The 20,666-nt window shown below is 39.1% G+C and overlaps 1 protein-coding gene across 2 annotated transcripts in view; it reads left to right on the forward strand.

Annotated features, from left to right (window-relative positions):
- Positions 1-20,666, forward strand: part of Impg1 (interphotoreceptor matrix proteoglycan 1) — a 134,249-nt gene that overhangs the window by 98,518 nt on the left and 15,065 nt on the right. For both annotated transcript variants that reach the window (XM_021720219.3, XM_040282982.2), the window contains 2 exons: positions 4,326-4,873; positions 7,419-7,638. In XM_021720219.3, coding sequence (XP_021575894.2) covers positions 4,326-4,873; positions 7,419-7,638 — 768 coding nt within the window. The remainder of the gene's footprint in view (positions 1-4,325; positions 4,874-7,418; positions 7,639-20,666) is intronic.

Below are 20,666 nucleotides of genomic sequence, written 5' to 3' on the forward strand. Positions count from 1 at the left end.
GGCTCATTTCTGTTTTTTTGAAGTTAATGTGTGGTTTTTTTTTTTTTCATTTGCTTAGTTTTCTTTTGTATTTTCAAATTCTTACCAAACTTTCTACTGCAATTTCCATTATATCTTTCCACATCAGGTAACTTATCAATTCCAATTGATAAGTTGGAATTGATAAATTCCAGAGAGTCCTCTCTCTCCTCTCTGACCTGCTGTTCTCTCAGTCTTTGGGATAGCTATCACCTGGATTTTTCCTTTAATGTAATTCTCAGAATTTCCTTGTCTTTGTCCTAGTTGGATTCCCTCATCCTGTTTCAGGGTTTACTCATTTGTTCCTGTCCAAAAATCTGGTGCACAAGTTATTGATTGATTGATTGATTGATTGATTATACAGGGGATTAAACCCAGGGGGACATAACCTCTGAGCCACATTCCCATTGCTGAGGCTGGCCTTGAAGTTTTGACCTCCTGCCTCTCAGTCACGAGCCTCTGGGATTACAAGCACCCTGTGGAGCACAAGTTTTATTTGTCAACTGTAACTTAATAAAGCTGAAATATTTTTTAATTGGTACAATGTGAGTGGATTAAGGATACAGGCATTTTACCTTCCAGTCTCCTCAGACAAATTCAATCATAACTGGTTGCCTTTTACACCTGGGATGCCAGTCTTCCTGACAGAATCTTACATCCTAAATATTCCTGGCAGAAATTTTTGAGACTATGTGTTTGAAAATGTCTTTGGCCACCATGACACTTGACTGACAGCATAAAATTCCATTATGGTCACACTTTCCTCTAGCTAGCTGTCCCTTGAACATGACAGACAGTTTTCTTCCTTTGCCATTCTCGTTTGCATTTGCTGCCTGACTAACTTCTTCACCAACCTCAAGTCTGTGCTCAAATATTACCATCTCAGTGACTACCCTCTATGAAATTACAAGCCCTGGCACTTCCATCTCCTTTCCCACTTTTATTTCCATAGCACCTATCACCATCTGGCATGCTATGTATTTTCCTTTGCCTTTTTTTTTTCCCTGTCTTTCTCCACTAGACAGTAAACACTGGGGCCAGAAACTTTTTTGTGTTCACTCATGTATCCCAGCACCTGTATATAGCAGGCTATCCATATCTATTCATTGAACAGACTAATAATAAACACTTCTTTTCTATTTTCTATAACGTGCTAAAAAAGGACTATAACTTATAATTATCATATATAACATATATTTGCTATGATAAATAAAAAATGGATTTGTTTGATATAAAATTAACTTACTGGACATACCACTTGAAGATCTAAAAGAGATCAGATTTATTTTTAACATGAAATAGGCAAGCACTTGATGCTTATGGTTCACAGTGTATATGTGACCCTTTCTAGCAGCATGTAAAGTAGCCTTTGTTCTGAGCATCTACGTCATATGCTGCTCACCTTTTACCTGTCTTCTGGCCACTAGGGCTTCAGGAACTCCCAAGCACTCTGTGCTATGCCCATCTTCTGTTGCTGGCTTCTCTCACTTTGGGCTTCATTTCACCTACTTTGGATTGGATCATTTCACCTGTGGTCTAGGCTTTGGACAGACCTTCTGCCTAGAAAGTGACCAAAATAGCCATTTCCTCTATGTCTAGTAGCCAGGTTTATCACTGGTGTCCCCACCATGCACACATACAAAACCCAGCCTCCACACCTTACAGGAACCCCACACACTTCAGCATAACAGTTATTTTATTTTTATTTTTATTTTTAATATTTCATGAGATAAATGGCACTGGCTTTTAGTAATTGACTTTCCCATTATAATGTATAAAACTTAATGTTGGAGGGCTGGGGTTGTGGCTCAGTGGTAGAGCACTCACCTAGAGTGTGTGAGGCACTAGGTTTGATTCTCAGCACCACATATAAATAAATTAATTAAATAAAGGTGCATTGACAACTAAAAATTATTTTTAAAAATCAATGTTGAAAAAACCTGTATCACTGTCATGTCTCATTTTTACATAAGAACCAAATAAATACATTTTTAAAATACACTTGTAATACACCACTTAAGTGGTGGTACAGTCTGAATAACTTTTTTCCCCAAAAAAATTGCCTATTGTCTTAAGAGGTTTAATCTTGAGCCAAAAGAGAATAGGAGTCTTTTAAAAACACATTTAAATGGAGCTGCTATATCCAGCAGAATAAAATACAAGATATCCAGTTAAAAATGAATTTCATATAAACAAAAAAATAATTTTAACAGATCTGTGTTTCAACACATTATATTTTATATTTTATCAAGCAACCCTACATTTAAATAGCCAACTGTTGCATCCATGAAATCATTTGGTTAGGTTTGTAGTGAATGTAAAGGATTAATATTAAGGTGCCACAAAGGGAGATGGTTAGAAATTCACTGACTGATGACATAATGCAGCAGCCTATTTTAAGCTGGTTAAAATCTGTAGAGTGAGAAAGGTGTGAGTAATGAGATGCTGGCCCAAGAGCAGAATGAAGACATTCATCATTGTGCTTCTTGTCTCCGATTTCTTGACCCTTATCATCTGCAGGGGCACAGAGATCGCATCCTAGGAACACAGATTCAAATGCATTTCCCATGTTGCAAAGAAATCAAATCAAACCATAGATAGCACTGGAAGCCTTTCAGTCATTCATCCCAGATTTTTCTGTACTATCTTAGCTTAAATCATCATAAGAAAATGCCATGTTCTGGGTAGATTAAATAAAATAAATTTATTTTTTACTGTCCTGGTGTTCAGGAAGTCCAAGGTGGAGATGCTGGCAGATTTGGTTCTTAATGAGAGTTCTGGTTTGCAGATGGATGCCTTCTTGCTATATCCTCAAATGGCAGAAAGAGAGATTATCTCTCTCACCTCTTTTCTTATAAAGTCATTAAGCCCAATCCCATTCATGAGGATTTCACTATCATGACCTCATTTTCTCCCAAAGGCCCCATTTCCAAGTACCATCATATTGGGGATTACAGCTTCACCATATGAATCTGAAGGGACACAAACTTTCAGTCCACAGCAACGGAAATTTGAATAAACCCTAGGTGTATATACACAGAGATCTTGGCTGCTAGGAAATATTATTTCTGACATTTGAGTAAATTATTGGTAGATACAACTAGGCACCCTCCACAGTCAAGAGAAAAGAGGGTGCTTCTCTGAAATCGGGGCATAACTCACCAATAGCCAGGTTTCATTTTAAGAAAGTAATAAAACTAACATGATTTTACCTTTCAGAGCTGTTTATCACTCAGAGTTTCAGTTTTGGTGATTGCACTGTAGTAAATTAGCTGACTGTGAGTCCAAAGATTCTATCTTCATCCAGACAGTCCATTCATCATACTTAGCATTTGGATTTCAGCAGAGCTTTCCCACATATTTGCCAAAATGCCACTGAAGTAATCACAGAAAGCTTCATGTTTTGTGCATCTAATACTTAAATATCATCAGTGGCTTTGGATTTAGGTTTATTGGACGATTTTAATAATGCATCTTTTTATCAAAAGTTTAATATGGCCACTTTCTTAGTTAATGAGTACTTTTTAAATTTTGATTTCATACCAAAAATGGAGTGAACTTTGGTAGTTTAATGTATACTTGACCCAAGAATGCTATACAAAGTGGTGGTAGAAATTATCAGGGCTTGATAATGTAAAAGTGGCAAAGGTTTTAAACATTATCAAATATTTATCAAGTTTTATGGTCACTATAAGATTCAAATTATATATGTCACTCACATCTTTATACTCTCAATACAAGTGTTGCAAATTGGCAAGCTATTCAATTAGGTTATCCAGTTTTAGAAAAGAATAATTCAATTTTAAGTGGTAAAAGTACCAAACTGTGATGATTAAATCCAAAAAATTCAGTTAAATAAAATGCATTATTGGAAGATGAATAAAATTTCTAGGCCAAAACTGTGATGCTAGTTATCTAGAAGTTCCAAATGAGGTGATGTTATTTGAATGCCATCTGTGGTTTGGGATCTAAATACATTCCAGTGGCAAATTAGTCAGTTTGTATTACCTGATCCTCGTGGGCAGTATCGGACCAGGCACAAATTCCAGACATTTCAGTTAACTGGTATGTTTTTAGTCTCATACATCTAGATGACTGGGCCCAAATAAAATGAATAGAAGGACTCACCCTTTGTCTTCCTAGATTGGATACAGCACTGCCTGCCCTTCCTAACAAATCTCTCTCATTTTAAAGTAGGACTATTAAAATGATCAATGAAAATATCATATTTTATTAATTAAGCCTTACTTTTTTTTTCCATCTTCTCCTCTTTGGAAAATACTTGGACATAATGGAATTGGTCTCAGGAGATTCTTCCACAGACAGTTCTTGGTCTCCACCTGAAATGGCCTCTGCCTCCCTGTCAGAAACACCACCTTTCTTTACGGCATCAAGCATCTTCTCTCTGACTGATCCAAGCACCACAGACATAACGTCTGTTGACCAGACAGTACTAGGTCCAGGGCTCACTCTCCCCACCAGTGATTATTCTACCATCAGCCAGTTAGCTTTGGAAATTTCACATTCGTCTGCATCTTCAGATGGCAGCAGGTTGAGTACAAGCAACGAAGATGTGATCAGAGACCTAGAAGAAATTGATGTGTCCGACAATTTTGTATCATCAGAGGTACCAGGACTGAGTGGATATGTTTCTACCCCAGATCATCTCTTGGAGAGCACCACTCCCGCTCCTGCTTTACAGTATATCACCACTAGCTCCATGACCTTTGCCACCAAAGGCCAAGAGCTGGTAGTATTCTTCAGTCTGCGTGTTGCTAACATGCCATTCTCCAATAACCTGTTCAACAAGAGCTCTGTGGAGTACCAAGCTCTGGAGCAGCGGTTCACACAGCTGGTGAGTGGACACTACTTATTTTTCTCAGCCCTCTGTGTCTCTTTTTTCCTTTTTATGGTTGTTTTTATAACTTTACAGGAACACCATTGGCTATATTGAGAAATGCAGGTTAGGTGAGAAACCTGGGAAACAGCTGCTGCTGAAGGCATTCAGCTGGAGTTTTGAGATTGGTTTGTGTTGATTGGGGGACTGAGTGCAAGGATGGACACTCAGGGAAGACACAGCCACCCAATTTCATGGAAACAAATTTACCTTTAAAATCTCCTCTTTATAGTTCTTCCTAAATTATGTTATTCAGAAATAATTCTCAAGTACTAAACTTGGAATCTAAAAATAGTAGGGGTAAACTTTTCCTGAGTTGTAGTCTCTAATGGAAGAATAGAAAGCAATGCTGGTCCAGCACAGATGACCAGAGAGTTCAGGTAGATAGGCTCCTCCTTTAGGTCCCTTAAGTTCTTGTAAACTTAAAAAGTGACTAAAGACTTATCTTCCCTGACCCCTATCAAAGAAAGTGAGAAGATAATCATGATGACATATATCTTTGATAGTAAACATCTCCAAACTCACATTTATTTTATTTCTACAAGTAAAATAAGAAATGCTAAAGTAGATAGTACCTCTACACAGTCAAGGCCAATTACAGTTATACAATTTTACCACACAGATTGAAATTTTCTGACAATAATAGAGAAACTATGTGTATACTTCATATAAGTTAAATTATTGTACAAATGAAAATCCACATAAAATCCAATTTCTCAGGTGAACATTTGCTTTAGAAAAAGATTGCTTGTGCCATTGCCCTCCCACACACACACACACCATGAAATGAATAGACACTGGGACAATTTCAGGAAAAAGAGTCCCTGTGAACCTAGTCCAGATGTCTTACTAAGCTGCCATATGAAAAAATATCAAGAATACAGTGACTTTTAAATTAGATCCAAGGTTATTTCTCTTTCACTTGATGGATGAGACAGCTGCTCTAAAACATCACCCACATTTCTTCATCTGTAGTTCTGCCAGGGATGTTTCCTCATTTGCCTAGCCAAAGTTGGAGTGTGGGAATAACCCTGTTTCCAGAGGAGATTCCAGATGGCAGCTTAGAGGAAGACTGTGTTTCCAGTTGTTTAACAGCTCAGGATTTAAGAATCAGCAGTAATGACACATCCCTTTTTTCACTTGTGAGAAGGGGAAAGAGAAGAAGCTGAGGGAAAGCAATATCCTCATCAGCAGGTGATACCAAAGTGGCCCACATCACTTCCACTCAGATTCTGTCAGAAGGAACTAGGCACATGGTCACACTGGATGCAAGAGAGGCTGAAAAATGTGATCTCTAACGAGCCAGCTTCTTTCCCATTAAGAGTAGAGAATTTGGACTTGGGAGAAGGGACAGCTAGCCATCTGCACACTACACGAAAACAGATGACTCCTAGTAAAGACCAAAGGAATGCTAACACATAAAGAATGAGTTCAAAGTAAGTAGGAGAAATCAAGCAGAGTGCATTGAAAAAAAGTTGCAACCATATATAAAAGATTATTTTCTTTTTACAGCGAGGGAGGTACCACATGTGGGTCAGGTTCAGAGCCAAAATTTTGATGGGACCGGGTAATTATCAGGTATGGGCCAAGCCTAGGAGAATGCAGTTTGCATCTTTGCACTCTCTAGATTCAGATGGAGGTATGCAGTTCATGATGAGGCAGCTCACTTATGAGGCCAGAGACAAGTTTGACTTCACAAAGTTTCAAATATTTCTGAAAAATGATTTCAAAGATGGCCATGACTCACAAGAGGCAAATGAGGGAACCTGAAGCACAATGCCCTGAGGCGTACTTTTGAGATTATTAAATTATAGTTTGTAAAGGGGTCCCTAGGGCAACATTTTTTGTTCTCCCTTTTTATCTCCAATTCAGATAAGGGCACTGAGGTTCCGTACAGTGGTTATGTGGCTTGATGAAGGTCACACAGCTAGGTACGGAACATTCCAGGACTGGCACCCACATTTCCTGGCTGCCAGTTCTCTACTAACTCCTCTCGTTACATTTGTTTTGGCCCTGAAACATATACTGCATAGACAGACACATTGTTATTGAAGCTGTTGTTGATTTCAATAGGTCATTTCCAACTAGTTGCTTCCAGATTGCTGTCCCATTTATACAGGAGTAGGTCAGTTTTCTCCTTGGCTCAGTTTGGAACATGTTTTTAATTACTTTAATTACTTTTAATTACTTCTTGTTTTACTAAAAACTTGGCATGCAAGTTGATAACATTGGCTTGGATTTTTTAAAATCATCCGTTCTCACATTTCATTGTGAAGAAATCATTACCCATCCATCAAAATACAAAGAAAGATGGAAATATGAGACATCATTACTGCAGACAGGTCATTAAGTAGTAGTGTTCTGACCTCACATTAAACAAACATAAAAACAATAAAAAGCAATTGAAATATATGTTTCGGGTAATGAAAGGGAGCACAAATGGAATTAGCAGCAGCTGAACACTTGGAACATGGTTAAGAGTAAACCATCTTTTATTTTGCAGCTGGTTCCGTATCTGCAATCTAATCTTACAGGATTTAAGCAACTTGAAATACTTAGCTTCAGAAATGGGAGTGTGATCGTGAACAGCAAAGTGAGGTTTGCTAGGTCAGTGCCGTATAACCTCACCAAGGCCGTGCACGGGGTCCTGGAGGATTTTCGTTCCACTGCAGCCCATCAACTTGATTTGGAAATAGACAGCTATTCTCTCAACATTGAACCAGGTAAAAGAATCCAAAAGAGAAACTTATGGGGATTTTTTTGTTCATTTTGTTTTGTTTTGGTTTTGAGCATTCTGTTCAACTGTGAAACCACAAAAATTAAATTTAAATCACACTTGATAAAACAGCCTTTCAGAAGCTACAGATCCCATTATCAGAAAGAGTCCTAAGACATGCAGGTTAAATTTTTCTACATCAGAAAGCAAAGAACAAATGTACCTCTTACTTCACAGAGGGCTTTAATTTCCTTTCCGAATAAAACTTTTGCTGTGCTTCAGTTTTTTTTTTTTTTTTTTTTAATGTCGCCCACAGTCAAGCTAAGTTACATTCTGCTAGAAGTCAAAAGCACTTTCTTGGTGAACTGCAACAATCTGGGGGTTCCTACCTCAGAAACCTTCTAGTCACAGTGAGCTGTCAGAACAGCCTCTTCATAACATAATTCAGGAAGAAACTGAGACAGCATTCTGAGAAAGAAAAATAATCAGATCAGAATTCAAACTTAGAGAAAGTCACTTCGCCATCACCAAAGAAAGGAGAAAATAATTCCCTTTCCCAGTTGTGCACCCTAGATCAGCCTCCATGTGTAGGAAAAAAACAAATAAGAGTTAGTGGAGGAGACAACTCTTAAAGATAATGGGAAACAAACCTCTGTTCCAGTGATTAAAGCAGAATGTATGTACAATATAACTTGCTGTGCCCAAATAGGAACTGTTTTCACCATCAGTTTCAGAATTCTGGTTTTTAAACAACTAAAGGAAGTTTTTGTAAATTCCCTGGAGGGCAAGAGGGGAGGGCTACAGACCTACTGCCAAAGCAACCTTCCAGTCAGGTTTGCAACAGAGTCTCTTAATTGGCTATGAATTAGTGAAGTGAATCTTTTAACACCTTTCTCTGGCACTCAGTAGACTAACAATGAAAGCAAAGGGAAAAAGACCTAGGGCAAAAATGCAATCCAGAGGGCTCCAAAGGAAACATTTATCTTTGACACAGAAGGGTTTTGAGAAACTTTAAAAAATTTTTCTTCAGTACCTTTGTAAACAGGATCATCAAAAAGACAGGACGCCCTTAGGCACTGAGCCCGGGAGTAGTAACCCCACGCAGGAGCAGCTAAGTGAGCCCTTTGGACTTGTTCAGAAAAAAGACCTCCTAAATGCTGGTGAGAGGCTGCTTCTTTCCCTGAAAGTTAATGTAGAACTGAGAAGGAACCAGAGGGTCCCTGCAATTAAGATCAGGAAATTAATCTCTCCTGTCACTCAGTAAAGATCAGGAAGTATATGGGGAGAACCTGGAGAGCATAAGAGAGGTGAGAGACTAAACCCCTCCTTTCCTCCCTCCCTCAGAGAGCTGACTGTTTACTAAGAGACCATCCAGTAACACAAGAAGGTCAATGCAAGCCAAGGTCAATTCATAGCCTAGGCGAGAGCCCCCAGCCTCTACCAGTAGGGACAGGTTTCTCAATGTGTCAGTTAAGAGGCTGTATAACCAATGTGATCCTGAAATCTGTACACGTGGAAAAATAAGAATTCATACCCCATTTGAATCAAATGTATGATATGTCAAGATCAATGTATTGTCTTGAGCAACTAATAAAAAAAAAAAGTGCCTCAGAAAGAGGGTGGGAAGCTGGTAGCACATTGTCAAGTTTGCAAAAGAGACACTGGTGATATTGAAAGAAAGTATAGAATAATAATGGCTTTCGGGGATCCACAGCCCTGAATGGGAGACTGTGTACTAGGAGCAATATCCAATTTCCACAAGTGGAAAATGGAGATCATACAGTTTTGAGGATTAACCAAAAGAATATTTATAATCCTTAGCATGGTAGCTCATTTCTTCTTTGTCCTTCCCACTCATTGTTGATCCAAAGGAAAACTTTTGGGTACAGTTTGGCACAACAGCTTCTCACCTATGCATAACCTAGCATAAATAGTAATCTTTTTTCATATTGGATTTGTACATTTTGACTTATATAGAGGAATTCCTAAGTTCATTGTTTATTTTTCACTTTTATAAATCATATTTGACTTCCTAATTCTGCTATCCTCAAATGTTTTGGCAGAAGCATTGCTTATGTCCTAACTGGCTCACCATAGTCATTTCTTGAGAGACTTCTTAAATGAATTTATTTTCTCATTCATTCATTATTTTGTGAGTTTTCCATGTACTAAAACTTTAGGTTCTCTTACTCTATTGGTTTCTAGTAAGGAAAAAGTATGAACTACCATTTCATTGAAAAACGGAGTGTAAAGTTTCAGTGGTTTTGCAGAGTCTCCCTTACAGATACTGTGAGTGATCTATTCAACCATTCAGTATATTGCCTGTCAGATTCATTGCTGAACCTGGCTTTAGTATGGCTCCATTTCTGGAAGTTTCTGAGCTGATCAATCTCAAATTGAGCTGCCTCTGGAAAGCAGGCAGGTAATTTCCCATATTGTCCAGCATGCTCTATGTGTCCCCTATATTTCCACCATTAAAAATATAAATTGCGCCTGTGCCCAGTGGTATAGTAGGCAAGCCTGGAGGTATTCTTATCTTGGTAGTGCACCATAAGTTTGGCTCCAGCAGGGACTGAAACTCATGTTAGCACCATCTCACTTCTACTGGCTGATTAGAGGAAAAGCTACATAAAAGAACTATTCACAATAAATTAGTGAAAATAATTTCAGCTCCAACTCTTACATAAATACCTTACCTTATATATATTATTCTTGCTGGTATTGTAGGGTGCAAATGGTCAAGTTAATTATGACAACGTTGCAATAATAATCATGATTAACATTTATTAAGCAACTACAATGTGGGACAGGCAAAGGACAAGTGAGAACAGGAATGGGCACTGAGCACATGTGCCTTCTCACTCACAGCTAAGGATCCTGGTTTAGTTATTTCACCAAAGAAGGCAAAAGGTAAATTCCTCCATGGAAACAGCAAGTGGGCACTTGGGCTAATTAATGTATGCAAGCCAGTCACTGTACCAGGGAACTGCAGAAAAAGGAAAAGAGACATCTTAAAACTAACTGCTGGGAGCAAAACTTTTTTTCACTCAAAAACTACTTTTTAATGACCATTTTCTTAGTTTTTTAGTTTTCCTTTATATTTTATTTTGATGAAGTCTGGCAGACTGCACAGGAAAGAATGTAGAAGTAGAGATGATGTAAAGTATTCTAGTGCCTTTGGTCCATGGGCAAGCCTATGATGGATGGACGGTAATAGTAAGGACTGAGCAGCTAGCTATAGCTTCGAGGAGCCAGGACACTGGCCGGTCATGCAGCAGTACAAATTTCCATTAGGTAGTTGTAGCTGCTAAGGATATAAAGCCAAAGCATGCAGCAATCAAGTTCACACTGGGACAGACAAAAGCACCCCCTCATTCACCTGTTATTCATAGCTCCTCCTCCTGTTCACAGCCTTGTTTCAATTCAGGGTAGAGATAGCACCAAAACCCCAAAACTCACCATATTGCTTCTGTACAGAGTTAATTAACTTCTTACTCCAAGCATTTGTACATCTCAGAAAACATCTTGAAAATAACATCTAAAACACTTTTCTTGAAAGAAAGAAAGCCTACACAGTTGCAGTAAAGTATTTCTAGCACCAAAACTTCTGTACAATTTTAGTTTGGGGAAATAAGCATGAAATTACTTTTGTTTGTTTGTTTGTTTGTTTGTTTGACGGTGCAGAAGATGGAACCCAGAGCCTCATGCTTGCTAAATAAGTGTGCTACAATTGAGTTACAACCCCAGTCCTGTTTTGATAATAGAAGAAATAGGTATCCAAATTTTAAAGCAAATGAAGAAAAAAATACAAAGATTTTCAATCATTTTCTTCTTTTTTCTTTTTAATCTAGCAATATGATAGCTATTTTGCTCTTAGTTTTTTAGTGTGAATGGCTGATTCAGATTCTCTCCTTTTGGTGGTATATTTGAGCATTAGCTGTCATGGTGACTGACAGATAGGCTGATTAAAATGTCCTTCTAGAACAACCAACCAGTGCAGCCAGCTGAACTTGCTGCCTCTCAGGTCACTGGACTCTGAATGAAGATAATTATATCAGGTTCTTGGAGAACAAGGACTCAAATTCCAATTTACACAGCTCTTGGCTCTTTTGCTGGTGTGGTCTTTTCAGATATGAACACCTTGAGCTATGCTCAGCAGAGCCCACCCTCCAGCATGCAGGCATATAGTAAAAAGAGACCTGAGGGGCACTGATAATCAAAATTCCTGGAAATACCAAAAGGTCACTTTAGCAAATATAGGAAACCTCCCTGTTTCAGATTTTGATCTTCTGAGTGTTTGCTTAAACTCATTGATGTTAGTCCAATCTACTGGGGAAATTCTCCTTGAAAGAGAATTAAATGGGAAATCTTCAGAGAGAAAAAGGGCAACTGCTAGCAAAACTGTGTGTCAAAAATAAATACTTTGGTTTGTCTATGCAGAGAATCCCAAGAACTTATCTTCAGAAAATGGAGATGGCATGGTACACTTTTAACCTTTTCCCGGACAGGAGAGCTAAACACCATAGAGAAACCAAGTTACTGGATTTCTCACCCTTTTGCCCTTCCCTTATCATCTTCTTGTGAGAAACAGGAGATCAGAGCCATGCTACACAGAGCAGAAGTCAAGCAAGGTCTCCCACCTCATCTCCAGTATTTCCCCAGCCCCCAGAATCACCTTCCTTTCCCACTCTGCCTTCCCCAACCTGTACAAAGAATCACCTATTGCACAGTGTACTATGCCAAACATTTGTTTAGCTTATTAGTCAGAGAATCGTTAGGATAACAGAGCTGGTATAAAGAGGACATAGAAACTGGGATTTTCTACAGCCAGATAACAAAGAGATTGATGAAGTAAGGTTGGTAAATATAAAACAGCTCTATCATTGTATTTTATCAATCTTCTATGCATTAACTTCTAGCTTTACAGAGTTGTGAAATGTCTGGACCATAATCAATAGCAAATAGCAAGTCAGAGTTACTGCCTTCTAGGCATCCGCAAACTTTGTATTCAAGGGCCAGAGAGTAAATATTTTAGGCTTTGCAAACCAAAAGGCAAACCGAAGACATTATGTAAGAACTTATATAACCATTTAAAATCTAACCATTTAAAAATGTAAAAACCACCCTTAGCTTGCATGTTGTACAAAGGCAGACAGCAGGTCGGATGGGCCCACAGATGGTCCTGATTCACTAGGTGGGGTTGCTGGTCTTCTAACACAACATTTAAGATCATGTAGTCAACTTGGCTCCTTATTTCCAAACGGTGGGTAATTTTTCTGAAGCCATCAACAGTTACCCAGCCTCTTCATCCTTCTGGCCCTTATCGCTACTGCTACAGGAAAGTAAGCAAGTAGAGGATAATGCCATCGTGATTCGGGTCGCTGTTCACTCATACTTCAGTGAACAATTATGGATCATCTGTCATGAGTCAGACATCTCATAGGCAGCAAGACCCAGAGATGAATCAACACAGTCTCTGCCCTCAAAGAACAAAATAGGAAGAGAAATTGAAGCAAATATCCAAAAACTATAATAGAACCTCTATAATCAGGATGCAAGCAGTCATGCTATAAAGTACAGAGGAGAAAGCAATTCCACGGAGGTGAGGGGTCACATGGCAGCTTTGTAGACAGTGATAATGAGCCCAGTCTTGGTTAAGATGGTAGTGGACTTAGGTAGAGAGACAAGGAGGGACTATCCCAGAAGGAGCAGGAGGAAAAAGACCATTCTGGAAGACTCAAGGTACTTCAGTTATTCCACTATGATATTAGCTTTAGATAACAGAGTAAGGAGCTCAGGGAGCACAGACGAGAAGGAAGAGAAAATAAGTGTTAAAGCTAGTCTGAAAGCCCCTGTCACATCTATCTACACCCACATAGGTAGATTGGTTCGTTCGTTCGTCATTCACTCTTTTCTTTTTTTCTTCTTTCTTTCTTTCCTTTTCTTTCTTTCTCTTCCCTCTATAATGTAGGGTCTTTTAAAGTTAGACTTCAATAAATTATAGAAAATTCAAGAAGTGTTCAAAGTAAGAATTAAGCAGTCCTTACAAAAACATTTGCTTTTTCATTCATAAAATACTGCATTTTTGGACAACAGTAAAAATGTATAAACAGGCACAAAGGGTAGCACATAGATTCATTCATTTTTTTTAATTGTTAAATGCAAAAACTAAAGCAAAATTAGTAAGCTCCCTTAAGGATTTAAAAAGACTCCAAAAATATTTGGAGGTGGGGAGACTGCTAAGGAAATGAGCATTAGGCAAATTGACCTTTAGCCTATGAAGCTGGTGTCTAAAAGCCAGGAGAGAGGCCAGAGTTGAAAGTATACATTTGGGAAGCTTCGGCTAAAGCCAGAGAACAGGTAGAAATGCTTCAAGGTGACCTGTAGGATGGCAGGAAAAGAAAGCTGGGAATGGAACTATGAGAAACCCCAACGCTTAATGGGGAAATTAGATTGCCAACAAAGAGAGTCAAGAAAGAAAACAAGGGAAACTAGAAGAGGATGCTGCAGAGAGAGGAGGCAGAGAGAGTCAGCAATCTCACCAGCTGTGAATGAACAATAGGTGGAGGTCACAAAAGAGGACAGTAGGGAAGGCAAAGCCAAGTTAGTGGAGTGGCCAGGGCAGAGGCCAGATACTGTTGAGTTGGAAGGAGACAGGAGGAAGGTGGCCTCCGACATTAGGCTCCCTCCTTCCCATAGAAACTGGGAGACCCAGGCTGTGTCTTTCTTGATGACTGAATCTCAAAGGGATGGCTCCCAGACCCTGGACAAAGACATTCCTGAGCTGTAAAACTGACAAGAGGCTTTTTTAAAGATTTATGTCTCAAAGGTCAGAGAAAAAGTTGCAGCTACAAGTTTTCTACGGTAATTGCTCTAGGGAAAGGGAAGTCAGGGGAGTCAGGAAGAAGCCTGTCTAAAGATTTGTGAAGCTGAGAAGTATTTTCTGTCTATGCCCCAATTTTATTATATTTACAGGTTATGCTCAAAGAGAGCACTTACTTATTTTCATTTGCAGAATATGAAACAAATTCCAATCAAGACTTTCCTTTTCTTTTTTTTTTTCTCTTTTCTTTTTAATGGCAGAGTAAAAAAGGAGGTTTGTGATAGTAATGCCAGGAGAGGGAAATGTTATTAACTGGGTTCAATCCCCAGATCCAACAAAAAAGAAAGAAAAATGATGATGATGATGATGATGATGACGAAAAAGAAAGAAAGAGAAAGAGACAGGATGGGGGGAGAAGAAAAACAGAAGATTTGAAAATTCTCCTGAGATTTTTAGGTGAATATCATCTCACATTTGGATCAGCATCTGATTTCCTGATACGTCTTCTCAGTAAGAGTTACCAGTGCAGTCAGTTAGACCAAATAACATCTGCAGAGGTAGAGACATGTAGTAGAGTGGCATGCTGTTATTCCTGCATTCAGTGTGCCATTCGCCTGTTGAAAACTCCCTGAATAAATGAATCTGTGATATGAGAAATATAAACCAATGTTAGAACTTTCTGTGATTTATCAACTGAAAACCGAATAAATCACAGTTTGCTCAGTATTCTGCCAGCATTTCCAGCAACGAGAGTCGTCTTTCATTTAGGCTGCTATGAAAATTCTTCAGAAGCATGTAGAGCTTTTATGCCAGTTAGCTGTGCAGGTTGGAGACTTCAAAAATGCAAAACCACATACAACTTATTTTCTCCTTGAATCCCTAAGAAACCTCCTCAAAAATGGGCAGACCTCAAGGCTGGTAAATAGTAAACACAGAAATTAATTACAGTCTGGCATCCAGGATGTTTTCAGCAAAAAAAAAATGTAGATCAACAAACTCATCTTCTCTGGAATATGCATTATGTGTCAGACTCTTATTTTAGTTTCCAGGTCCAAAAAGGTGATAGATGTCACTCATCACAATTTAAAAAAAAAAAAGAACAGTATCTATTGACACTATTGTAGTCTTGATAAATAAATGCATAAAGTAGGTATATCTTCTGGATACACAGTGGCTGTTCAATCTATTTAGAAAAACTTAAAATTCAGTGTAATCCTTAATGAATCCTGTTAGTCTCTACACTTCATCAAATGAAAGTTTCTATATCATTTGTTATATTCTTAAAATATAGAGGGAGAGGGAAAGAGGGAGGGAGAGAGAGAAAGAAGAAAACAAAAGTGTTCATCTAAGGAATAAAACTCCCAAACCCTCAAAGGTATATGTACTGCTAGGAGTGTCCCTTCCCAGTGAGGTAGTTACAGGAATTGTCTGTCGTGCCCTACCTCTCCTGCCTCTTCCTTCTCCCTTTACCTCCTATGTCCCTGGTCCTCCTAGGATTACATTGGGGCCCTTTGCCTCCTGGAATGTCCATCACAGGGGATTTCCTTTTTAATTTCTGCTTTCAGTAGGGAACCTCAACACTGGCTGCACTGCCAAATAGATTTCATGCTTCTCCAGTTTCAACCTGTCCTCTTTCCACACACCCCAATGATCCCATGGAGCTTCCTTAAAACCCTCCCTTCAATCCCTTCAAGCAAACCCCTCCACACAAATCTGGACCCCAGCCCAACTGCTGGGCCACCTCCCTTATCTTCCTGCTGTCACAGTTCTCCCTGGCTGGCTGATCCTGAGACACTTAGGCCCCCATCCTAACACCATTCCACTTAACACAGATACAGATAATGGCTGAGAGAGGCGTTAATTCTTCAGCACACATACCAAGCAAGATGTATATGGACGTTTATGATCCACTCTTAGAAGAAAGAATTACTGAGATCCTACTTTAAACAGTTAGTGATGGTGGTTCTTGAGACTGATGAAGAATTAAAATGAATCACAAAGTGTTTCACATGGCTTGCCCTTTAAGCCAGAAAGGACCCCCATTAATAACTTGCTCAATTCCACATATGTGTAGTAAGCTCCAATTACCTGCATGGTGCTCTGTTACATTTATCATTAACATTATTTTCACTCTAATCCTACCTTTCAGCAAGAACTCATAAACGAAACATTTCTGACCAATAATGATAAAACAATGAAGCAATGAAACATTAACTTAAATGTAGGTCTTTAGGTCTTTCTTTTAATGGCTGAATTACACCAACAGTTATGGAGGTCTCATGTACCCCCATGTCCAGCCAACCACTCTTTTCACTCTTTTATCTTTATCCCAGTAGAATACCAGAAAAGAAAAAAAAAAATATATATATATACACACACACACACACACACACACACACACACACACATAAATTCATACACACACTACCCAGGTTTCTATTTGAGTTGGAGGGATATTAATAATCAAACAGTTTAAATATTTTAAGTAAATGAAAAGTGAGACCCAAAGAGCTAACCCACATTCCCCAGGCCACAGGCAACTCTGGGAACCAGACCTTTTTTCCCAGAGTGCTTTTCTGACACTTTAGCATTATACAACCAAATCCAATGTCCTCAGAAATCGGGGAAATAAACCCAAAGGATCTGTGTGGAAGGTGGGGTCTACCTGTGTACATCTCAGATGAATCTTCAAAAGAGAAGCATGTTCGAACTGCTAAGCACTAAGCCCCAAGTACTATGTAAAAGTGATGGGCATACATTGAGAAGGGAAGAGTCAGACCACCAGGGCTACATTAAGACTTCCAGGGCTAAATTAGGACTTCCTAAGCGCCAAGATTTTTTGCCTTCATGAATATTATTAAAGAAAGAATATCAATATTAATGAATAAGGAATATTTAAAATCATATCTTAAAACTGCATGAATATAAAGCTGAATATAATCCAGATTGCCTTCCTTTCCTTCCTTCCTTCTCCTCCCTCCCTTCCTCCTTCCCTTCCTCCCTTCCTTCCTTCCTATTTTAAAGACAATATTTTCGTAGATCTCTAAGTCTGGTGGGCATTAAGGCTGTAGTCATGCGGATTGCTATTGATTATGTGTGAGCTTGCACTGATGCCCCTGGCAAAGAAAGACCGCCTGCTTCTTTCCCACCAACAAAATCAGGACACAACCTTCGTTCTGGGGGTGGGGGGAAAGGAGGCCAGGCTGACCAGCAGATGCCCCCTACTGTCAGTAGGAGCACGACTCTACCGAAATCTGGCCACTTTGTTCAGGCGTGAAGTTTGCGCGGGGGATATGCCTGTCTATGGACTCCAGAGCGGCTCTAGTCTGCCTTTTGGAACTTGGGGAAGATGATCCAGTAGTTTCCACCACATTCTCCTAACCCGGCAGGCTCGGTCTGCCGCTGTAATCACGAAGCGATAATGGCTCTATCAGCGGTCCCCTGGAGCTGCTCCTGCCACTGCGTGAATTCCTTCCAGACCTTGCTTCCCTCCACCAATGCGCACCGCGCAGTCGTTTTTAAGACGACAGAAAAAAGTTTGAGCGCTTAAATTTCATTCCTTAAATCCAGCCCTACTTCTTTTGCAATTGGGCGCCATCTAGCGGACATTATGTTTCATCGCACTGGGGAGAAAAAAAAAAAAAACGTCAACAAGAGACCCCAAAAGCTCTCAGTTCTGGCTGGCCCAGGTGAAGCCAGAATTCTATTCAAGCTGAGCTGAAATCTTGCCCTTGAACAGGATTAAAAAAAAAAGAGAGAGATGCTTCAATTTCTGTCCAAAATGGGAGTGAGATTTCGACAGTGCAATAGAAGATAATGAAATTATAAAGGTGAGGGAGAGAGGCGGTGAGTCACTAGATTGTGGAGCAAAGGCGGGGCAATCTAGCAGCCCAGGAGCACCAACTGAGTTGCCAAAACCTGGACTGAAAGTCCCAGAGGCCTAGCAGACTATTTTCAACTCTGGCAAGCATGAGTGCACTTACAACCAGAAACAGGAGCTTTGAAAAAGACACTATCTTAGAGTGCCAGGGACTTATGATATACCTGCATTTATAAACTCCTTGATTACAAGGGCCATCTTTTTAACTTTAACTGTAAAATGTCTCAAAGTGTTTTCTGCAAGCAGGGAACATTCATTTAAGTGCTTCTTGATCACATGACGAACAGTTGAGAAACATCTTCCTCAGTCATCTAGTTGGGAATGCTTTTCAGAACCTTTGAAATGCACACAAAAGATGTTATATAAGCAAATCCAGAGCAAAAACTAGTACATAAAATGTACTTGCACCAGAAATCTTGGAATGATGCAAATATTTCTGAGTCCTAGATAGAAGCTCACTATGTCAAGCAGGTTCATTGCTGCCATGCTTGAACCACTGTCACATTTGGAACCACTGTTGCACCAGACTGTACTTTCTATAAGAAACATTGTGCCGTCTGAAAGAATGGTGGCAGACAGTGGCTGTGAGATTTTGACTGCTTGGGAGAGCCTTTATTCAAAGGAAAGTATTTGTGAAAGTTTTATATGTTAACTGTTGAGAGTGGAGATGAAGATGTAGAGGGGACCTCCCACTTACCCTCCCTCTTCCAGGAAACCCCACATTTGAAAACCACTAGAATGATGTAAAAAGTCAAAATTATAAACAGAAAAATTTGAATCTTAGGTCATAATTGCTAGATCAAATAGGTTTCAGTTTTCTCACTTTAAAAATGGTGTCTGAAACGTCTATATATATTTGGAAAAGTGTTAACAAATACTAATGAAGACACATGTTTAAAGTGTCCACCACAGTGATACATAATGGCTCTTGATATATATGACCTTTTTTTCTTATATAAATAATTGCCACTTCCACTCCTGGGTAGCTAGAAATTCAGGGTTATGACCCTCCGGAGACAATTCAGGGACAGTCTTGAAATGGAATGACATGAATGCTCTGACTACAGTCAGAATCCATGTGGGATGCTAAGCACAGTCTAGGACCTCTGGACACTGGGACGGACCTGGATCTTCCCACCTTCTGCTAACTAGCAGCTACTGACACACACAACTCACTAAAGCCAAGTATCTTTGTCCACTGCTATGGAAAGAGTGTCATATGTGCTCTGCAGAAGAGCTGTCCACATTGATTAAGGACAGAAAATCAAGTAATTTTGCCATCAAGCAATTAGAGTAAGCCCAGAGGATACACCAACCTATACAAGGTGTCTATTAAGTGTGGTTGTGACCTTATGGAAAAACTCCTCTATATAGTGGTGCCAACATAAAAAAAAAGAACTACTAGGTAAAGAGGATTTAAGCAAATCCAGGACTAAAGCAATAATAGAACAATCAGTCTATAAATCAATCATGAGGACTTTACTTCATCACCTACACATATAATTTGATTATTACTTGAAAATATTGTCCTAGAAAAATGCATCTAATGTTTTCCTTCCTAATCCATGGTTGCTCTCAAGTATTCTTGTCCTTCTTCTTTCCAAGTAATGATACCATTTTTGGACAGAGAATTCTTGGTTGTTGCTACAGAATGTATAGATAATGACAATGATGATGATGATGATGTTTAACCAAATCGAGAGCAATGACTATTTTGTACAAATGTCCAGAGATATGTTAAGGATGAGAGAAACAGATGTATGGTGTATCCATGAATAATCCTATTATTCTAAGGAAAAATGTTTGGGGGATATGACAAAGAAAGAAAAAAAACAACATAGGGAAGCTTTGCATAGGAAAATTCTACTATTTAAACTTTCATTCATCATACAGCCCATCTTTCTCCTCTTCTATCTCATCTGTGGCTCTTTCTTTCTCAGAATCAGCCCAAATGTGGGTCTTTGCCTAAAATCCAAAGTTGCATGTGTCATTTGAAAGATGACATGTGACTAAAGAGGTAAAAGGACTTTTTTTTTTAAGGTAGTACAGAAAGAAATTGTGTGAGTTGCTTCTGTTTTGAGTCTAATTAACTGCAGTTGCCTCCATTTGCCATATTGGCAAGGGGTCCAACAGCTCCCCTATGGGGCTCTTTCCTTCCTGAAATCTCAGTCAGAAGACTCGAACACAAACAGGCATGACCTTAGCAATATTCCTATTCCCTGCATCGAAGCTTTCTCATCTTCAAGGAGCAAATTAGTCTAAAAGATCTCTAAAACGACTTCTGACTCTAAAATTCTACCTATCTAAAAATGTAAATTTTTATATATGGATA

This window comes from Ictidomys tridecemlineatus, chromosome 8, assembly GCF_052094955.1.
Source record: "Ictidomys tridecemlineatus isolate mIctTri1 chromosome 8, mIctTri1.hap1, whole genome shotgun sequence".
In the NCBI taxonomy this organism is placed as follows: domain Eukaryota; kingdom Metazoa; phylum Chordata; class Mammalia; order Rodentia; family Sciuridae; genus Ictidomys; species Ictidomys tridecemlineatus.